General features: G+C 52.9%; 1 protein-coding gene across 1 annotated transcript in view; it reads right to left on the bottom strand.

Annotated features, from left to right (window-relative positions):
• Nucleotides 1-1,307: 1,307 nt before the first annotated feature.
• MYO1A (myosin IA) overlaps nucleotides 1,308-20,396 on the bottom strand; it is a 28,873-nt gene continuing 9,784 nt past the window's right edge. The window contains exons 12-27 of the mRNA XM_004601942.2: nucleotides 17,142-17,207; nucleotides 16,883-16,987; nucleotides 14,574-14,636; nucleotides 14,163-14,363; nucleotides 13,735-13,961; nucleotides 13,193-13,393; nucleotides 12,411-12,504; nucleotides 11,872-12,021; nucleotides 11,660-11,728; nucleotides 10,807-10,881; nucleotides 5,386-5,520; nucleotides 3,124-3,230; nucleotides 2,687-2,819; nucleotides 2,224-2,376; nucleotides 1,969-2,096; nucleotides 1,308-1,520 (exon numbers count right to left, since the gene is read on the bottom strand). Of these exons, the coding sequence (XP_004601999.2) occupies nucleotides 1,394-1,520; nucleotides 1,969-2,096; nucleotides 2,224-2,376; nucleotides 2,687-2,819; nucleotides 3,124-3,230; nucleotides 5,386-5,520; nucleotides 10,807-10,881; nucleotides 11,660-11,728; nucleotides 11,872-12,021; nucleotides 12,411-12,504; nucleotides 13,193-13,393; nucleotides 13,735-13,961; nucleotides 14,163-14,363; nucleotides 14,574-14,636; nucleotides 16,883-16,987; nucleotides 17,142-17,207 (2,034 nt within the window). The 3' untranslated portion in view covers nucleotides 1,308-1,393. The remainder of the gene's footprint in view (nucleotides 1,521-1,968; nucleotides 2,097-2,223; nucleotides 2,377-2,686; nucleotides 2,820-3,123; nucleotides 3,231-5,385; nucleotides 5,521-10,806; nucleotides 10,882-11,659; nucleotides 11,729-11,871; nucleotides 12,022-12,410; nucleotides 12,505-13,192; nucleotides 13,394-13,734; nucleotides 13,962-14,162; nucleotides 14,364-14,573; nucleotides 14,637-16,882; nucleotides 16,988-17,141; nucleotides 17,208-20,396) is intronic.

Raw genomic sequence — 20,396 nt, 5'->3', positions numbered from 1 at the left:
CGAGCGGAAAAAGCAAGATTAATCTGCGTGCAAGAAGACGAGTTCATTTGGTCCCCTGGGTGTGTGATTGCTTGGAGCTTTGAGCTGCCGGCCCAGGAGGTGCAGGGGGACCCCAGACTCACGGCGCTCGCTCACAGAGAGGGGGAAGGGGCATGCCCGGGCAGACAAAGATCAGAGCTCCTGAGAGCCAGGAAGGCAAAGCCAGACGCAGAAACAAAGGCGGCCTTTGTGAGCGCCGGTGAGGCACCACGCTAAAGCCGGCTGCAAATAAAGAGCCCCTCGCTCCCTAAAGGTAGAGACTGAGTCTCCGAGGAAGGAGGTCACGGAGTGGTGCAAGGAAAGAAAGCACTATCCAGAACACTGCTTATCGGGGCTGGAGCGACAGCACAGCGGGGAGGGCGTTTGCCTTGCACGCTGCAGACCCGGGGTCGATTCCCAGCATCCCATACGGTCCCCGAGCACTGCCAGGAGGAAATCCTGAATACATGAGCCAGGAGTAACCCCTGTGCATCGGCCGGGTGTGGCCCAAAAACAAAAACAAACAAACAAGCAAAAAAAAAAAAAAACAAAACCCTGCTCTGTATCAATTTTAAGCATGCTCCACAGAAGCCGGGAAAACTGCTTGATGTGAGACTGTGGGAAACGGAACAAATATTTAAAATGACAATGACGCGGAGGAAAAAAAAAATTAAAGAAAAAGTGGTCAGCCAGAGCAGGGGTCCCTGCAAGTGCCACCAGCTGCAGGCCCCAGCTGTGGGGCAGTGATTGGCTCAATAACAGTTGGCCGCAGCCTTGGCCTACCCCTGTGGCATATGGAACTGGCGGTGCCCGGATGTGATAAAGCGCCCAAGTGACTCCCTGCCCCCAAAGCCCCAGGCACAGGGAAATTTCATTTTTCCGGCTTACTTCAGGGCCTCTATGGAGACCAGAGTCTCCAGAGGCTCCCAGTTTCCATGAAGACCCGGATCCCGACTTCTCGGTCAGGGACACATTTAATGAATCAGCCCATTGGCCACCTGAGACCGGAGCCCCAACCCCGACTGCCCAGTCCCCCCCTGGGCCCGGCCCGGCCCGGCCCCTCCCCGGCCGACCAGAGCGCAGATGGTCAAGGAGGCTGGAGACAATTTCCCTTCCCTTATTATCCGCCTCCTCCGGCTCCAGAAGGGGTGGGGGTGGGGGAGGAACTGCACGCGGGGCCGCTTCGAGCAGTTCATTTTCGGAAGTCACTTGGTTTATTGAAGGTCAGAGAGGTGTGTGGGTGGCGGGGTGGGGGGGGGAGGGGGAGGGCGGGGAGGGTGAAAGGCAAACTAGCGCGGCGGAGGGGGCTGGCCAGCCCGGGCAGGAAGGGGCCTCTTCAGGGGTTCGTGCTGGTCCGCGGGGAGGAAGAAGGCCCTCATGAGACGGTCACTTCCAGACACTGGCTCCCCTTCTTCTTGCAACTGAGCTTGCCGGTTCCGCCCCCGGAAGGGCCCTGGATGACCTTGACAGTCACGCGGCCCTCCTTGAACCGCACTGTGAAACTGGAGTGGGGGCAAGGCACAGAAGAAACACAGTTAATGTCTCCCCCCAGCCCCCGACTTTCTTTTTTTTTTTTTTTTTTTTTTGCTTTTTGGGTCACACCCGGCAATGCACAGGGGTCATTCCTGGCTCTGCACTCAGGAATTACTCCTGGTGGTGCTCAGGGGACCATGTGGGATGCTGGGATTCGAACCCGGGTCGGCCTCGTGCAAGGCAAACGCCCTACCTGCAGTGCTATCACTCCAGCGCCCCCCTGAGTTTCTTAGGGGTGGTCCATCCACCTGCGCCCCACCACCACCCTCAAGGAGAAGGCCTGAGACCCCAGACAACTTGAGCAGGGGAGGACTCGACACGTCCCCCATCCCTGCTCAGACTCTGAATTCCCCTGATCGCAGTGACCAACAGATTGGGCATCGGCGCCCCATAGTCCCCCTCAGCGGGCGGCCTTACTTCTCAGTCACTGTGATCAGCAACTGCTTCTTCGTAGCCTCCAGCACAGCCCGAGACATCCTGGTCAGCAGCTCCACCACGTGCTCACTGACCAGCAGGAAGTCGCCCTTGGACCCCACTGACGAGATCTGAGGGAAAGAGGGAGAAGGGGCTCATTCACCCCTCAGGAGAAGCACGAGCGGCCTCACGGTGCTGTGGCAGGCCAGCCCTGCCCCTCGGTGCTGCCCGCCCCCGATCCCCGTCTGAGGCCCCCACCTCACTCAGATGCAAGCTGAAAAGCCCGTCCTTCAAGCTGGTCACTGACACCCCTGCCAAAGTGTCCAGTCCAATGACAGTTTTGGTCTGAGATTTCTTGGGGTCTGCGAGAATCAGGTGTCCCTTGGTGAGGAGGAGAACTCGGGAGGAAGTCTGGGGAAAGAAGACAGAGAGAGGTCCGGGGGCTGGAGCGATAGCACAGCGGGGAGGGCGTTTGCCTTGCACGCGGCTGACCCGGGTTCGATTCCCAGCATCCCATAGGGTCCCCCAAGCACCGCCAGGAGTAATTCCTGAGTGCATGAGCCAGGAGGAAGCCCTGTGCATCACTGGGTGTGACCAAAAAGCAAAAAAAAAAAAAAAAAGAGAGAGAGAGAGAGAGAGAGAGAGAGGTAAGGGAAGGAGGGGATTACCCCCACGCCCCCAGGCTATGCCCCAGCCGAGGGGCTCCCCTGCAGGCTTGTACCTTGCCGTTGCCACGATTGATCTTGCTCACAGTCTCTGCCATCAGCACGGGTCCTTCCTCCCCACCTTTCAGCTTCTGCAGCTTGGGGTTCCTCTGCAGCCCAATGTAGTCCCCGCGGAATGGGAGGGGGACGCTGAGGACACACAGGCGATGTCCTCACCACTGACCCTCACGGCCACACGCCCTCCCCCTGCAGGGCCTGTCACTGGCATCCCACAGCCCAGCACCTGTTCCCCTCTCAGAGCTCAGCCCGAGACCCCCCCCGCCCCCACCAGGGGAGCCTTTAGAAAAGCAAACGCTTCCACGGCTCCTGGACCCCAGAAACTCAGAGCTGCGGAAGCTGCCCCAGGGTTCGTGGCTCTCATGCCCCACACAGTGTCCTTCAGGGCATCTTCCCTTCGCCCCTGCTGGCACCCTGCCTGTCAGGAAGCGCTCACCTCGCGGGATACGACGCCTTCTTGTCCTTGAACAGCTCGCTAGCGCAGACCTTCTCCCTCAGGCTCTCCACCTGCTTTGGGGACAGTCGGTCCCGGTATTTCTTGCACTGTAAGGGCGAGGGGTGGGCGTTATGATCATGAGGAGGAGGGAGGTCTGAGGAGAGAGAGGGGGAGAAGGCTGAGAGGCAGAAGGAGGAGGGGGAGGAACTGGAGGAACAGGAAGGAGGGGATGGAATTGGGGGTGCCAGGAAGGGTCTGGAGACGGTCAGACAGCTGTCCCAAACAGCACACAGGGCTGGCCCAAACAGGCACCCGGGAGGTACTTCCCGCTGGCTTCACTCCGTGAGGGGCCTAGAATAGTTGAGTTCAATGGAAAGAAAGTTCCCAGTGCAGCTGGGAGAGCAGAGACTGGGGAGTCGCTGCTGAACTGGTCAGAGTTTCCGTTTGGGATGACGGGAGAGTCTGACACAGGACGCCGTGTTGGCTGCATGGCCACGGGAATATCCTTACTGATGCTGCATAAACTTTAATTAATTCTTTTCTTTTTTTTTTGCTTTTTTTTTTTTTTTGCTTTTTGGGTCACACCCGGCGATGCACAGGGGTTCCTCCTGGCTCTGCACTCAGGAATTACCCCTGGCGGTGCTCAGGGGACCATATGGGATGCTGGGAATCGACCTGGGTTGGCCGCAGGCAAGGCAAACCCCCTCCCCGCTGTGCTATCACTCCAGCCCCCTTAAACTTTAATCTTTTAAGAAAAACAGGGTTGGGGCTGGAGCGATAGCACAGCGAGTAGGAGTAATCCCTGAGTGCAGAGCCAGGGAAAAACCCTGTGCATCACCAGATGTGTCCCCCAAAACCAAAACCAAATAAATACGCTTGGGCCTTGCCTGCTGACCAGCCGAGTTTGATTGTCAGCACACCAGAGGGTCCCCTGAGCCGGCCAGGACTGATTCCTGAGTGTCCCATCCCGCAGGACTAGTCAACGTGGGTAACCGGGAGAGGGTGCGCGAGTGATGGAAAGAAGAACGGGAGCAAGACAAGGCTTTGCTCAAGCAAGCAAGCAAAAGCAAAAGCTCTCTTTTTCTCTCAAGTTAGTTTTTTATAATTGATTACAAGAGGAAGTAGGCAAAATGGGGAAGTAACAATACATGCACATTTTCAGTGACACAGGGCGCAAGCCCTCACGGCGGGCGCATGACAGTGATCTCGGGCGTTGCTCAGAAACTTCAATTTGTTCTAACACTTTCCTGAGAAGAGGTTGAATTATTTTATTTATTTATTTATTTATTTTTGCTTCTTAGGGCACACCTGACTCTGCACAGGGGTTACTCCTGGCTCTGCACTCAGGAATCACCCCTGGTAGTACTCAGGGGACCCTATGGGATGCTGGGAATCGAACCCGGGTTGGCCTTGTGCGTGCAAGGCAAACGCCCCACCCGCTATGCTATTGCTCCAGCCCCAAGAGGTTAATTTCTTAATGTAAGGACATTTGTCCAAAATAGGGTTGGGTCCTTAATCGCAGGTCAGGCTATACTGACATTTTGGCTCCCGGCACCTGAGCACAGAGCCAGGAGCAACCTCTGAGCACTTGAGGGCATTCCCCCAAAAAACAAACAAACCCACAAATTAATATTGTGGATTTTGTTCTGCATGTTCTACCACAATAAAAGAAATGGAAGAAAGAAAAAAAAGAGAGAGCGAGAGAGAGAGAGAGAGAGAGAAACAATACAGGAAGAATTGAGACAGACAGCTCAATGGGCTAAGCGCATGTTTTGTTTGCAGGAGGCCCAGGTTTAATGCCCAGGACTGCACGGTCCCCAAAGCACTGCCAGGAACTAACTAGCTCCCACTCTCTACACCCAACTCAGAAGTAGCCCCTGAGCACCACTGGGTCACTGTCATTGTCACCCCGTTGCTCATCGATTTACTCGAGCGGGCACCAGTCACGTCTCCATGGTGAGACTTGTTGTTACTGGTTTTGGCATATTGAATACGCCACAGGGAGCTTGCCAGGCTCTGCCGTGCGGGCGGGATACTCTCGGTAGCTTGCCGGGCTCTCCGAGAGGGGCAGAGGAGTCGAACCTGGGTCAGCGGCGTGCAAGGCAAACGCCCTACCCGCTGTGCTATCACTCCAGCCCATTTATTTTACTGGGTGTGAAATAAAAAAGATAAGAGGGAGGCCCTGAGGAAAACCAGAGGGGTTGGGAAAAGGGCAAGGAGAAGGGAGAAGAGAGGGAAGGCAGGAGACTCGGTGCCACTCACCTTCCATTGGTGGTGAAGACGCTGCAGCTCCTGATTCACCACCCGGAAGCACTTGTACGGGGCAGCCGGCCACGTTTTGTCCAAGACATCCGGGGGTGGCAAACTATTCTTCAGCCCCAGTAAGAATTTCTGTGCCTGAGACGGGAGCAGGAGAAAGTGGGGAGAAGTGGACTGATGAGAAGGAACTTGTGTCCATATCCTGCCACCTGGGAGGAGGCAGCATCCCGGCCCCCCGCCCCACACCCAGGTGAGAAACAAGGTCAGCTGAGACTTGGAAGTGTCAATCTCTGTCAGTGATTGATTAACATCTCTCTCCCTCCCTCCCTCCCTCCCTCCCTCTCTCTCTCTCTCTCTCTCTCTCTCTCTCTCTCTCTCTCTCTCTCTCTCTCTCCCTCCCTCCCTCTCTCTCTCACATGCCACATAGAAACAGACATATATAAACATATACATAAATGCACACAAGTATATAAGATCTTTGTTACTATGTTCTCCTAAAGTGTGTTACAGAAATTATGACATTTCCCCCTAAAACCAAAGCCTGCATCTCCAAAAAATTGGGTCCACCACATGTAAGAAAATAAACATTTGGGACTGGAACAATAGTACAGCGGGTAGGGCATTTGCCTTGCATGCAGCCGACCCGGGTTCGATTCCCAGCATCCCATTTGGTCCCCCAAGCACCACAAGGAGTAATTCCTGAGTGCAAAGCCAGGAGTAACCCCCGTGCATCGCCGGGTATGACCCAGAAAGCAAAAAGCAAAAAAAAAGTTAATTTCAATAAACTCTTCCAACAGCAATGCAAATTCAAATTTCCTCACATGACCCTTAAACTTTTACCAACTCTTTCTTAACTTTGTTTTTATTTTTCCTGTTCCAGGATCCAATCAAGTTTCACCAGGGCATCTGACAGCTTAATCTCCCCCAAACTAAAACCAGTTCTCTTAAATTTTTACAGCCAAGTGAACACCTTGAACCCTGCTTGTTTATGGAATTGAATTAAAGAAGCTCTAGAAAATGACTTGATCTTCAGCACTTATATATATGTGTGTGTGTGTGTGTGTGTGTGTGTGTGTGTGTGTGTGTGTGTGTGGTTTTGGGGCCACAACCAGAAGTATTCAGGGGTTTCTCCTTACTCTGTACTCAGGAATTACTCCTGGAGGTATCTGGGGCACCATTTGGGATGCTAAAGATCAAATCCAAATTGGCCACATGAAGACAAACACCCTCCCCACTTACTATCACTCTGGCCCCAAATTTTTGGAATTATTATTTTAAATTTTCTATTAGGATGCTAAGGTTTGGGGTGTTTTGGAGGGGGTGAGGGAAGGTGGGTCTCTGCTTAGGGGACACTCTGGTGGTACTCAGGTGCAGGGATTGAACCAGGGTCAGCCACATGCAAGGCAAGCGCCTTACACTTGAACTATCTCTCAGGCCCTTAAGATGTGAAATTTCCAAAAATAAGGGGGAGTACATTCATTCTGGGTTGCCCACATCATAACTTGGGGTGCACTGTCCTTTCTTTTATAGAGTTCTCTCTTCTCTCTCTCTCCTTCCATGTTAATTTTTATGTTTTGTGTTGTTTGGGGTGCTCCGGGCTTACTCCTGGCTCTGCACTCAAGGATCACTCCGGGCGGGCTGGAGGTGGTGGGGGGACCATATGGGATGCCAGGGATTGAACCCAAGTCAGTTGCATGCAAGACAAACACCCTACCTGCTGTACCATCTCTCTTGCCCCTCCATGTTTCTTAAATAAAAATATAATTACTAAATAAAATTAATTAAAATGAAAAATAAAAGGGGCTGGGGGGTGGCTTGGTGGTAGGGCACATGCCTCGCATATACAAGGCTCACATGTAGCTGTCCAGTTTTGCCGGCACAATTTGTTAAAGAGGCTTTCCTTGCTCCACTTCACACTTCTTGCTCCCTTATCAAAGATTAGAGAATATTCAACCCTGTTCCACTGGTCGGCAGCTCTGCCTTTGTTCCAGTACCATGCTGTTTTGATTATTACCATTTTGTAGTAGAGTTTGAAGTTGGGGAGGTTGATTCCTCCCATTTTCTTTTCCCCAAGAATTGCTTTAGCTATTCGTGGGGGCTTATTGTTCCATATGAATTTCAGGAGTGTTTGCTCCATTTCTTTGAAGAATATCATGGGTATCCTTATAGGGATCGCATTGAATTTGTACAATGCTTTGGGCAGTATTGCCATTTTGACAATGTTAATTCTTCCAATCCATGAGCAGGGGATATCTTTCCATTTCCTCGTGTCCTCTTTTATTTCCTGAAGTAGTGTTTTGTAGTTTTCTTCGTATAAGTCCTTTACCTCCTTAGTTAAGCTGATTCCGAGGTACTTGATTTTTTAAAAAATTTATTTATTTTTAATTAGTGAATCACTGTGAGGGTACAGTTACAGATTTATACACTTCTGTGCTCATGTTTCCCTCATACAAAGTTCAAGAGCCCATCCCTTCACCAGTGCCCATTCTCCACCACCAGTAAACCCAGCATCCCTCCCACCCTCCCCAATCCCATCTCCCCCCACCCCACCCTGCCACTGTGGCAGGGCATCCCCTTCTGTTCTCTATCTCTAATTAGCTGTTGTGGTTTGCAATAAAGGTGTTGAGTGGCCATTGTGTTCAGTCTCTAGCCCACATTCAGCCCGCAACACCCTTCCCCCGCATGGCCTCTATCAAGGTACTTGATTTTTTTGAGGCACGATTGTGAACGGGATTGCTTTTTTCATGTCACTTTCTTCTCTCATTATTTGCATATAGGAAAGCCATGGACTTTTGGGTATTGATTTTATAGCCTGCAACTTTACTATACAAGTCTATTGTTTCTAGGAGTTGAGGCTCTAGGTTTGATCCCTGGCACCAGTTGCTGGTTTTTTTTTTTTCAAACAACAACAAAACACCAGGAAAGTCCACGTTCAGAGACCCCTGTTACACGATCCTGCCAGGCATGTGACTGACTGCAATAGCTGGCTTGAACTAACAGCTCCTGACTTGACATTCAACAGATGCCTGACAACATACAGGTGGCCCCAAAGGTGAAGACAGAGCTGGTCAAGAGGCAGAGCAAAATCAGATCGCATGTCTAAGGCATGCAGCAAGAGAGCACGTACTCCAGGAAGACAGATAGCCTGGGGAGCAGAGAGCAGGGAAAGAAGGGTCCTGGGTGTGTTCCATGCTCTGTGGTGTGAGATTGCACTCATCTGTGGAATATAAAATAACAGAGCAGGAGACTAATACCCAAGAATAGTAGTATAAAAAAAACACCAGGAGGTTGGTTCCATAGCTTGGAGGCTGGCCTCACACGCTGGGGGAAAGTCATCCCAGATAGAGAAGGGAACACCAAGTAAAACGTGATTGGAGATCCCGCGTGGGGAGGGAAATGCGTGCTGAAAGTAGACTAGAGACTGAACATGATGGCCACTCCATACCCCTACTGCAAACCACAACACTCAAAAGGAGAGAGAGAGAGAACAAATTGGAATGCCCTGCCTTAGAGGTGGGGTGGGGTAGGGGGGATGGGATTGGGGGGTGGGAGGGATACTGGGTTCATTGTGTGGTGGAGAATGGACACTGGTGGAGGGATGGGCTCTCGAACATTGCATGAGGGAAAAACAAGCACGAAAATGTGTGAATCTGTAACTGTACCCTCACTGTGACTCACTAATTAAAAAATAAATAAATTTTAAAATAAATAAATAAATAAAATGTTAAAAAAAAATGAAGGGTCCTGGGGATCTGGACACCCCCTGTGGAAGGCAAGGAAGAGGTCCCAAGGGAGGCTCAGGAAGCCAATGGAAAGACCTGGAGATAGGAATGACACGGCACTGAGCCCCCATCCCTTATCCTGGGGCGGGGAGCGGAGGGGGGATGTCGCCTTTTCCATGACAAAAAGGAGCTGCCAGTGTATGTGAACCCTGTCTGAATGAGCACAGTTAACAAGAGTCCTTATACGTAATTTCCAAAACCTGAATCAGCACAGGTCAATTCTGAACAAGCCAGCCTCTGTCCGAGACCACCCACTTCACTCTCCTCTTGAGACCCTCCAGGCAACGCTGCTCCTTCCGGGTCAGTCTCCTCCCCCCGACACCCTCCACACACACAGATATCAGAGATGGGTGCCTCTGGAAATCACCCTTCTCTGGCCCTCTTTTCCTCTTTGCCCATCACTTGCCCACCCAGCTCTGGTGATGGCTCCTTGCTGCCTCCTCTCTCCCCTGTCCTCAGAACTAAGGTAGAGAGGCTCGAAGGCCCAAAGGGCCGAGTGCTTGCTCTGCACGAGGGTGATCTCCGCTGAATCCCCGGCAGCACAGAGCCAGGAACAGCCCCCGAGCATCACTGTGTGGGCCAACACCGGGAAACAAAATATATATAATAATAATTCTTTGAAAAAAGAAGCCCTTCCTGAGATTTCACTTCTACTTCTCCTGATAGACGTGCAGAGAAAACAGTGGGAAAGATAATTTCACTTTCACCCAGCCATAAAGTGGGCCTGAGACGGCTGGTTTAGCTGCTCCAGTGTTACCCAGCCAGGCCCCTCTCCTCTCAGTCCTACTCACTGTATCACTGTATCACTGTCATCCCATTGTTCGTTCATTTACTCGGGCAGGCACCAGTAACATCTCTATTACATTCAGCCCTGAGATTTTAGCAGCCTCTCCTTTCTCGTCTTTCCCAATGATTGGAGGCTCTTTCAGGGTCAGGGAAATGAGACCTATTGTTACTATTTTTGGAATACGCCACGGGTAGCTTGCCAGGCTCTGCCGTGTGGGCAGAATACTCTCGGTAGCTTGCTGGGCTCTCCAGGAGGTATGTATACATCTGTTACTGTATTTTGGATATTAATACGCCATGGGGAGCTTGCCAGGCTCTCCCAAGTGGGAAATAGACTCTCGGTAGCTTGTCAGGTTCTCCAAGAGGGAGAACTAGGCTATTAGATGCTTCCAGGAGCTTGGTTTTATAGTCTCTGGATGTTGGCCATTGATGGGATTATACAGCGGGCGGGCCGGGGCAGTCTCTGGGTGTGACTGCCTAGCTACTGGAAAATGGGGGATCTGGGTGGAAGAGGCCCAGTCTCGATCTGAGCAGTCTTGGAGATCTCGGCCGTGAGCCCCACACACCTGGGTTCCTCCGCCGGCTCCCCTGTGCATGAGGCTCAGTCCTACTCAGCATGGACTAATTGTTGGGTGTGTTGGGGTCCCCCTGCTGCCATGACATTGCTGGTAGTATCCACTCAAGCCAAAATGTTCCCCTGTTCTGTCCCTGGGCTCTGCCACCCCCTCTTCCGCAGTCACATGAAGTACACACAGAGAGAGAAAGCACTTGTCAAACCCCACATCTCCCTCTTCCGACAAGTCCCTCCCTCCGCCACCTCCTCACTTCCCCCCTCCACACACACACATGCACTTACCAAGCTCCTGTAGACGAAGTTTGACAAGGTGAGGGCAGCCCCTGACCGGAAGTATTTTCGATAATTCTTGCGAGCCTTGGCAGGAAAATAAAAAGGAGTCAAAGATAGACAGTGAGGGCTGGAGCAATAGCACAGCGGGTAGGGCGTTTGCCTTGCACGCGGCCAACCCAGGTTCAATTCCCAGCATCCCAGATAGTCCCCTGAGCACTGCCAGGAGTAATTCCTGAGTGCATGAGCCAGAAGTGATCCCTGTGCACTGCCGGGTATGACCCCCCAAAAAAAATTTTTAAAAAAAGATAGTGAGACCTAGAAGACTAGAAGACAGAGAGGTGCTACTACTTTCAACCTCAGGAAGAAGAGAGGGAGAGGTCGAGTTAAGGCCCTCGTGGAGGGAGGAAGAAACAGCAGATAAGATGCTCAAAGCAGGGGGCTGGAGTGATAGCACAGCGGGTAGGGCGTTTGCCTTGCACGCGGCCCAGCATCCCATATGGTCCCCTGAGCACCACCAGGGGTGATCCCTGATACAGAGCCAGGAGTAACCCCTGAGCATCGCCAGGTGTGACCCAAAAAGCAAAAAAAAAAAAAAAAAAAAAAAGATGCTCAAAGCAGAAGGCAGCGTGGGCTTTGCCTTCCAGTGAGCCCCCAAAGCCCCCCACGTGTGAAGGATCTCCCCTTGCAGCCTTGCTTCAGACACACACGAACCCTCACACGGAGGTCTGGCTTAGATCAGAGCCAGACCTGCTCCCGGCCATTCTTCCCCGCCCCACCCCCCAAAAACTAGCACAGCCTGGGACGGGGCTGGGGAGAGGAAGGACCACCCCAGCCGAGAAGCCCCCTCCCCCTCCCCCATTACCTTCCACCCCCTCACGAAGGCCTGGATCAACAGTGCCGATGCCCTCATCTTCCCATAGCGCTTCTTTTGCTGTGGAAACCAGGAGCCAGTGAGGAAAGCCCTTCTCCTCCTGAATCCCCTCTCCTCCGCCCCCCCCCCCGCACCCCGCCCCTCCCCCACCGGTCCACCCTGTCAGGCCGAGGGGACGGGGAGTCTCTGGAGGGGTCTGGTACCATGTTGCCGCGAAACCAGGAGGAAATGAGGATCTGGCTCTTGCGCATCTGCCGGTAGTGGGTGCGGCAGCGCCAGCCTCGGTAGGTCTTCTGGATGAGCGTGGCCAGCTGCTGCAGCCTCAGGCGCCTCTTCTCCTCCAGGTAGAAGAGCTACGCCGAGGCGGGAGAAGGGGGCAGGTGGGTGGCCGGGGATGGCATTGGGCACACAGTGCTCTCTCCAGGATGTTGCTCATCCCTCTGCCCAATCCTCAGTGCATTCGGCTTATTTCCTCCCCGGACAGCTCCAGGCAGCTGCCGCCAGCCCCGTGAGAGCCCTCAGGACCCCAGCAAGGGCACCTCAGCCCTCCCTTCCACCCCCCTCAGGGCGGGGTGCTGCACCCCGAGATCCTAAGGCTCAAAGGCATGTGGTCCCCGAGAACTCGGCCGCCAGAGATAAAATCCCTGCAGACGGACGTCCTCATCGGCCACCCATCCCGGGCGACCCCTGCTCCGATCCCCTCCAGCGCCCCCAACCCGAGCAAGGACACCCTCCCACTCACAGTTTTGGGGCTTCTAATGAAGATCTTTGTGTTCCCAAAGGCCCTGTCGTCCGAGGCGATGCTCAGCTCCTCCAGGATCTTCTCAACTCCCTCCCTGTGGGAGCAGAAGGACGCTGCCTGTGGGTGGCCACCCCGCGGGAGGGGACCCCTCGGCCTCCCCCCAATCCTGTCCCCCACCACCAACACACTACAGAGCCTCTGGGGGTTTTTGGTTTTTTTGGTTTTGGCTTTGCTGTTAGTTGTTGCTGTTGTTTTGGGTTTGGGGCTGTGCTTTGGCTGTGCTCAGGGCTGACTCCCGGCTCGGCTCTCAGGGATCCCTTCTGGGCTAGGATCAAACCGGGCCGGCCACACACCAGGCAAGCCCCCTGCCCGCTGTGCTCTGGCCCCAGAGCCTCTGTAGCACTGTAGCACTGTCATCCCATTGTTCCTCGATTTGCTCGAGCGGGCACCAGTAACGTCTCCCTGGTGAGACTGGTTGTTACTGTTTTTGGCATATCGAATACACCACGGGGAGCTTGCCAGGCTCTGCCGTGCGGGCGGGATACTCTAGGTAGCTTGCTGGGCTTTCCGAGAGGGGCGGAGGAATCGAACCCGGGTCCACCGTGTGCAAGGCAAACGCCCTACCCGCTGTGCTATTGCTCCAGCCCCCAGAACCTCTAAACAGGGACGATGCGAGCCTGGCCCCCAAGTGCGCATGCACCGAGGGGCGTGGTACTCCCCCCCTCCCCTGACACTCGTCACCACCTTGCCCTGCTCCCCAGCCCCCCCACCCCCAGCCTCACCGCTCTCCTCCATTCCAGTGGGGCCACGTGCTCCTGCCCAGCAGGCGATACCGCTCCAGGAAGGGCCCGTAGGCCTGGCGGAAGGCGTAGCCGGCCCGCCGCACCCGCACGTTCTCCAGCAGCCCCAGGTAGCGCGCCTGCACGGCCACCAGCTCCGAAGAGAACAGGCGGTGCTGCTGCTGCTCATTGGGCTTGAGGCATCTGGCAGGAAGACAGACCGGCGTGGAGGAGGTGAGGGGCCTACCCCCTGCAGCGTGCCCGCCCGGCCCGCTGCACCTGGTCCTGACGCATCCCCCGTACTGAGGGGTCTGCAAAGAAGGAGACTCAGTCCCCTCTACCGCAGCCAACGCCTGCATGCCCTCCCTGGGGAAAGACCTAACATGTTCCCAGGGGGTGCTGCTACCCAGAATCCCGCCCCCACGCCCCATCACTCAGACCCTCTTCCCGAGTCACTGTCCCCGCATGGACCTGTCCTATGGCGCCTGGACACTGGCCCAGCTACCAGCTGGGGGGCCCTTCCCCGTGTGATATCAGCATATCACCTGATGTAGTTGGGGTTCTTGGAGTACAGGTTCTTCATGAGAATGGCCACGGAATTCTTGAACTGGGTCCCCGCCGTGAGAGGGCGTTTGAGGGATGCCTGCTTGGGGTCGCCCTCAGGGAACAGGGACCGAAGGAGGGGGTGTTGGGCCTTCCACATGGCCTGGGACAGGTCCCGGAAGAGCAAGTCGTTGTTTTTGTCAATGAAGCCGCTCACATCGTATGTCACCTGTGGAGGAGCAGGTGTTGGTTTTGGGCACCCAGACCCCTGGCCTGCCCTTGACCTCTGTCTCCTTGGGAAGTATTCCTGCCTCTCATCTGTCACCCCCCCCCCCCGCCGCCGCCGCCCCCAGTTCTGACTCCAAAACGTCAGCTGGCTCCCAGACCCTACCTAGTCTTCCCCTGAGCACCCACCCACCCAGGTGCTCACCTTGCCTGCATAGTGGCTGATGCGGAAGGAGCTGAGGCCCATGGAGTGGTCATACACGCGCTTCTCATTCTGCGTGACTTTGCTCTCATAGTGACTGTGCTTGGCGAAGAGCTGGTTCAGCTTGGCCAGGAAGGTGGAGTCGCTGACCACGCCGGGCCGCAGGCACTCCTCGTCCAGCATGGCCAGGATGCCTCGCTGGTGCTGGCCGGGGAGGAAAGAAGCGGCTCAACCCAGCCCTGTGCTCCCAGATGGGCTGCCCCACCCCTGCTCCTTGGCCTTCTTCACTCTCCCAAGGGTTTGGGTTCGGATTAGCAGGGGGAGAGGGGGAAGAGAAGGGAGCGGAGGGCACTTGGCTCTGTGCACCTGAAGGATGTGAAAGGGAAGGCCCAGGACTAGGAGAAGGAAACTCACATGTTCAATGAGATTACAGATAATGCCGTTATCAAAGTAGTCCACCTTGGTCCACGGTATGCCCTGGCAAGGAGAGACGGGACAAATTATAAGAGAGCAGGTCGAAGTCAAGTTTCCAAAGATGTCCCCAGATCAGAGTCCTTTCTTATTCACCCCAGAAAGGCCCGTCAGAAATTCCTGCACTCGGGGCTGGAGCAATAGCACAGTGGGTAGGGCATTTGCCTTGCACGCGGCCGACCCGGGTTCGATTCCCAGCATCCCATATGTCCCCTGAGCACCGCCAGGGGTAATTCCTGAGTGCAGAGCCAGGAGTAACCCCTGTGCATCGCCAGGTGTGACCCAAAAAGCAAAAAAAAAAAAGAAAAGAAAAGAAATTCCTGCACTCAGGGGAGCCAGCGATAGCATAGCCAGTAGGGTGTTTGCCTTGCACACGGTCCACCTGGTTCAACCCCCGGCATCCCAGACCGTCCTCAAGCCCTGCCAGGAGTGATTCCTGAGTGTAGAGCCAGGAGCAACCCCTGAGCATCACATCATGGGTGTGGTTCAGAAGTAAAAACAAAAAAGGAAAAAATAATCCCTGCACTCAGAGAGTGCTGGGTGTGCTTTTAGCTTCTGTTTCCATCCCCCTACCCAAGCGTTGTGGAGAATTTGGGAGGTGGCAAGACAGACATCTGGGAGGCCTCAGAGCCCAGAGGTTGCTGAAGGAGGGAGGGGGGAGGGGACCGGATTGGGGAGTGATTGGCAGAGGGACAACCCCATCAGGGGAGCGGGAGTATGAGAAGAGAGGGGTGATACGTGGTGACACGGTGCTGGCTGCGAAGAAAAGAGTCAGCACAAGGGTGAGGCGGCCACCGAACAACGAAGCTAATGTGATAAGCCTTCAAGGAGAGATGCCGGTGACTTTCGGGCCTGACGGTGGCCTCAGGGCCTGGAGGACTGGTTCTGACAGATTGCAGACTGCGGGTCTCAGTGCCAGAGTTTCTGAGTAGGGCCTGGCACAGGGCCTGGTAATTTGCCTTTCTGAATGATCCCAGGGGATGCTGCTATACAGGACCCTCCCCTTTCAGAACCAGTGGTTTATGTAAAACTTTGAGGCGATACATTTTTAATTCTTTTTTTCGGGGTGGGGGCAAGGCAAAGCTTTCTCTACACACTTTTCTAGAACACTGACACCTAGAAATGTATGGTCTGTTAATTAATTTTTTATCATTTTTATTTATTTTTTATTTATTTTTATTTTTTTGCTTTTGGGGTCACACCCGGCGATGCTCAGGGGTTACTCCTGGCTCTGCACTCAGGAATTACCCCTGGTAGTGTTCAGGGAACCATATGGGATGCTGGGAATAAAAACCCCGGTCGGCCACACGCCCTACCCACTATGCTATTGCTCCAGCCCCTGTTAGTTATTTTTTTTAACAAAATCATGCAGAACAACTTTAATTTAAAAAAAAACCTTTTCTTCACACTGTGTCCCAATAGCCTGAGGTGCTGCCACAACTAATTCTCGAGAGCTCACAGGAAGCTTTCATGCCTGGGAAAGTGTCCGTGAGTGAGATGCCCCCAGTCAGACTTCTGGGTGGCGCGGCCCCGTCACTGAGCTTCCCTAACGGTCAGCCACAGACTGAGGAAGAAGTGTGGAAATGTTGAGCCAAAGGGCACTTCTGGAGAGAAGGTCTGTGGGCGCTCAGGATGGGGCGTGAGATCGGGGCCCGGGAGATGCAAAGAGCTCTGAGGCACGAGCAGACGGCAGAGAGAGGGATGTGGTCAGGTGCCAAGCCCAGGAGAAATGTCCCTTCTAAATTTGGCCCACAGTCTGCCATAGGCCAAACACAGTTGTCACTTCACCCTCGTCAAGATCCTCCCCCGCACGCACCCCCTCCCATCAACCTGTCTCCTTCTCTGCCTGATCTGCAGTGGGTGGATGAAGAGCGAAGAGATGGAGACAGGGGGGAAACGAGGGCTTCTTGCTAATGCGGGGACATCCACCTGTGCTAGGCAAACGTTTTTTATTTTTGGGTCACACCCAGCGATGCTCAGGGGTTACTCCTGGCTCTGCACTCAGGAATTACTCCTGGCGGTGTTCGGAGGAATCATATGGGATGTCGGGGATTGAACCTGGGTCGGCCGCATGCAAGGCAAACGCCCTCCCCACTGTGCTACCGCTCCAGCCCCAAGTGCTAGGCAAACTTTTGTCCTTTGTGTTCCCATCTGGGGGCTACTGGGAGGAAACTGTGACCCAGGAGGAAGAAGCATCTGGCAGGTGGCTAGAACCCGTTCAAGCAGGGGTGAAGGGCGAGGGCTTGCCTTACCTCTCTCTTATACTCCTCCTGCTCCTCTTTCAGGGTCATCTCTATGAACACCTGCTGGAGCTTCTCGTTGCAATAGTTGATCACAAATTGCTCGAAGCTGTTATTCTGAGGGAGGGTTCACAGATCGGAGAGATAAATCATTCGCCCCAAGGCCCCTCCTCCCCCTCATCCCTATCTCCCCCTCTCTCGGACCCCCATTTGACTCACTTCCCCCTTCACCCTAGGGAAGCAAGAGCCTGAGGTTGGGGAAAACTCTCACCTCCAAGATTTCAAAGCCGTAGATATCCAGGACCCCCATGACTTTCTTCTTCTCCTCGGTCTTCACCTAAAGAGAAGGAATCGATGGATCCCGTGCAGGGCTGCCCTGCACACTGGCTCAGGCCCTTCTGGGAAAGCTATGGCACGAGCAGGGGACAAAGAGTACTAGGGTGAACTTGACCAGGCTGGAAAGGAACTAACTGTGATTTTTGTGCTCCTTCCTTATGCCGGAGAACAAGCAAGAGAGGAGGAAGCGGGTAGGGAGAAAGAGAAATCAATTCTCGGATTCCGGTGAGCCTGTGCTATGAGGAAGAGACATGAAAAGCCTCTCAGCAAATAACCATCCTTCTATTAGTAGAGCAATTTATATAAAATGTTATGTCCTTATTTCATTAATTCTTACTCTAATCCTAAAAGGTGTGATTATTTCCATTTTCAGATTTTAGAAAAATCAAATTTTCTAAGGGCTAAGCATTTACCCACCCCTAGATTCAAATCCAATTTCACCCTGCTGCTTCCAGTGAAATGGCTTCCAAATTGGTGGCATTTTCATGTACGTGATTTCAGAATGATAGCTCTATCTTGATCTAATTCACAGGCCATAAAATACTCTCTTTAAAGGTGTTCAGTGGTTCTTTTAGTATATCCAAAAGGTGTACAACCATCACGGGGACCTAATGCCAAAACATTTTTATCATTCCAAAAAGAAGCCAGTTCCTGCACCCGTCTTTATTAGATTTTCTTTTCCCATGGAGTCATTCGATTTGTGATTAATATTCCTTCAATATCTGGCTTCTTTTACTCAATATTTTCAAGGTTCATCTATGTTGAGTCTGTATTGAGACTCCATTTCTCTCTTTTTTTGAGTCTCCATTTCTCTTTCTTTCTTTCTTTTTCTTTCTTTCTTTCTTTATTGGGTCATACCCGGGCTGGAGAGATAGCACAGCAGGTAGGGCATTTGCCTTGCATGCGGTCGACCCAAGTTTGATTCTTCCACCCCTCTTGGAGATCCCAGCAAGCTACTGAGAGTATCTCGCCTGCACAGCAGAGCCTGGCAAGCTCCCTGTGGCATATTTGATATGCCAAAAACAATAACAAGTCTCACAATGGAGATGTTACTGGTGCCTGCTCGAGCAAATCTATGAGCAACGGGATGACAGTGATACAGTGATTGGGTCATACCCAGCGATGTTTAGGGGTTACTCCTGGCTCTGGACTCAGGAATTACTCATGGCAGTGCTTGGGGAACCATATGGGACGCTGGGGATTGAACCCAGGCCAGCCGTGTGCAAGGCAAATGCCCTACCTGCTGGACTATGGCTCTGTCCCTTCATTTCTCTTTATGGCCAAATAATAACCTATTGTATTCTGTTTACACATTTGTGAGTGATGGACATTCAGATTGCCTCCACCTTGGGGCATCATGAGTAATAGCAGCCTCTTTAAACATTCATGGTTCCAGCCGGCCTCCCATGCTGGGGGAAAAGGCAGCTCAGATAGAGAAGGGAACACCAAGTAAAATGTGGTGGGAGGACCCGCTCGGGAGGGGAGAGACATGCTCAAAGCAGAGTATAGACCGAACACAATGGCCACCCAGTAACTCCATTGCTTACCACAACACCCAAAAGGAGAGAGAGAACAGGGGGGAATGTCCTGCCACAGAGGCGGGGGTGGGGGATAGGATAGGATAGGGGGTGGGAGGGATGATGGTGTCATCAGTGGAGAACGGACACTGGTGGAGGGATGGGTACTCAAGCTGTGTATGACTGAAACAGAAGCACAAGAATATGTAAATCTGTATCTGTACCCTCACGGTGATTCATTCATAAAAAATAAATAAATAAAACCACATTCATGGTTCATTGGGTTTTTCTTGTTGTTGTTGTTGTTGTTGTTGTTGTTGTTGTTGTTGTTGTTGTTGTTGTGTGCCATCCCAGGTGATGCTCAGGGGTTTCTCCTGACTTTACAGTCAGGAATCACTCCTATCAGTGCTCAGGGGACCATGTGGGGTGCCAGAGATCAAACCCAGATCAGCCACGTGCAAGGCAAATGTCCTATCGCTCCAGCCCCACATTTTTGGGCCTTCCAAGCAGTACTCGGGGAGTGCAGGTCCCTCCTGGCCCAGCTGGTGGCTCAGGGCTTGGCCTGAGGAGGTGGTGCTACAGTGCGCAGGGCCACTGGTGTTAGACTCCTCGGGAGGCCCCGTGCAGTCTCGAATCTAGGTTGTGTACCTTGCCTGGCGGCAATGATCTCCCAGCCCCCTTGCATTGGTTTTGATATTCTGGATATATACCTAAGAGTGGAATTCTTCAGTTACATGGCAACCGTGCACTTAATTTTATCTGAGCATTACTAAACTCTGTGAATGAGGGAGGATTAATGTTCCAATTTCTAAGTGGGAATCTGAGACTCTGATCTCTTTTTTTTTAATTTTTAAAAAATTTTTGGGTCACACCCAGCGATGCTCAGGGGTTACTCCTGGCTCATGGACTCAGGAATCACTCCTCGTGGTGCTCGGGGGACCATATGGGATGCAGGGAATCGAACCCGGGTTGGCCGTGTGCAAGGCAAACGCCCTACCTGCTGTGCTATTGCTCCAGCCCCGACTCTGATCTCTTTTTAAGTGGGACCCAGGGACACGCTTCAGTGGGAGAGCCCCTCTGCCTTGCAGGTGTGATGCCACGGGTTCAATTCTCTGAGTTGGCCCAAGTCCCCAAGTGTGATTCCACAGCACTGTTCTGGTCATGTCCAGGCCCAGTGTCCCATCTCTGGCACAACACAATCAAGTGGGCAACCCTCCGGTACCTCAGCAGCAGTGAAAAAAAATAACTAAAGTATATGAGATCCGGAGCAGCCGTGCATGACATGGCCCCTCTGCTCCTTAAAGACTATGATCCGGGAGGTCTACTAACCCATTTTGGCACCCCGCGGCTCCGTATAGAAATGCATCTAGACTGTGAACTAAGCTAAAATAACAGAAATCCCAAAGCTCATATAATCTTCATTCTCAGCAATGGAAAACAAATTATCAAACGATGCCTTTTCAGCAGGTTTGATTGTTGGGGGGAAATTCCAAATAATAATAGTCAGTTCTCTGCTGAAATACTGAATGTATTCAAAATATAGAGAGAATAAAGTGAAGATCATTAGCCACTCAGGTGCGAGGGGGGGTAGTAGGGGGGTTTATTGGGGTTCTTGGTGGTGGAACATGTGCACTGGTGAAGGGATGGGGGTTTGATCATTATATGACTGAGAC

This window comes from Sorex araneus, chromosome 2, assembly GCF_027595985.1.
Source record: "Sorex araneus isolate mSorAra2 chromosome 2, mSorAra2.pri, whole genome shotgun sequence".
Lineage (NCBI taxonomy): Eukaryota > Metazoa > Chordata > Mammalia > Eulipotyphla > Soricidae > Sorex > Sorex araneus.
The sequence above is the reverse complement of the archived record's forward strand: the minus strand, read 5'-3'. Positions and strand labels throughout refer to the sequence as shown.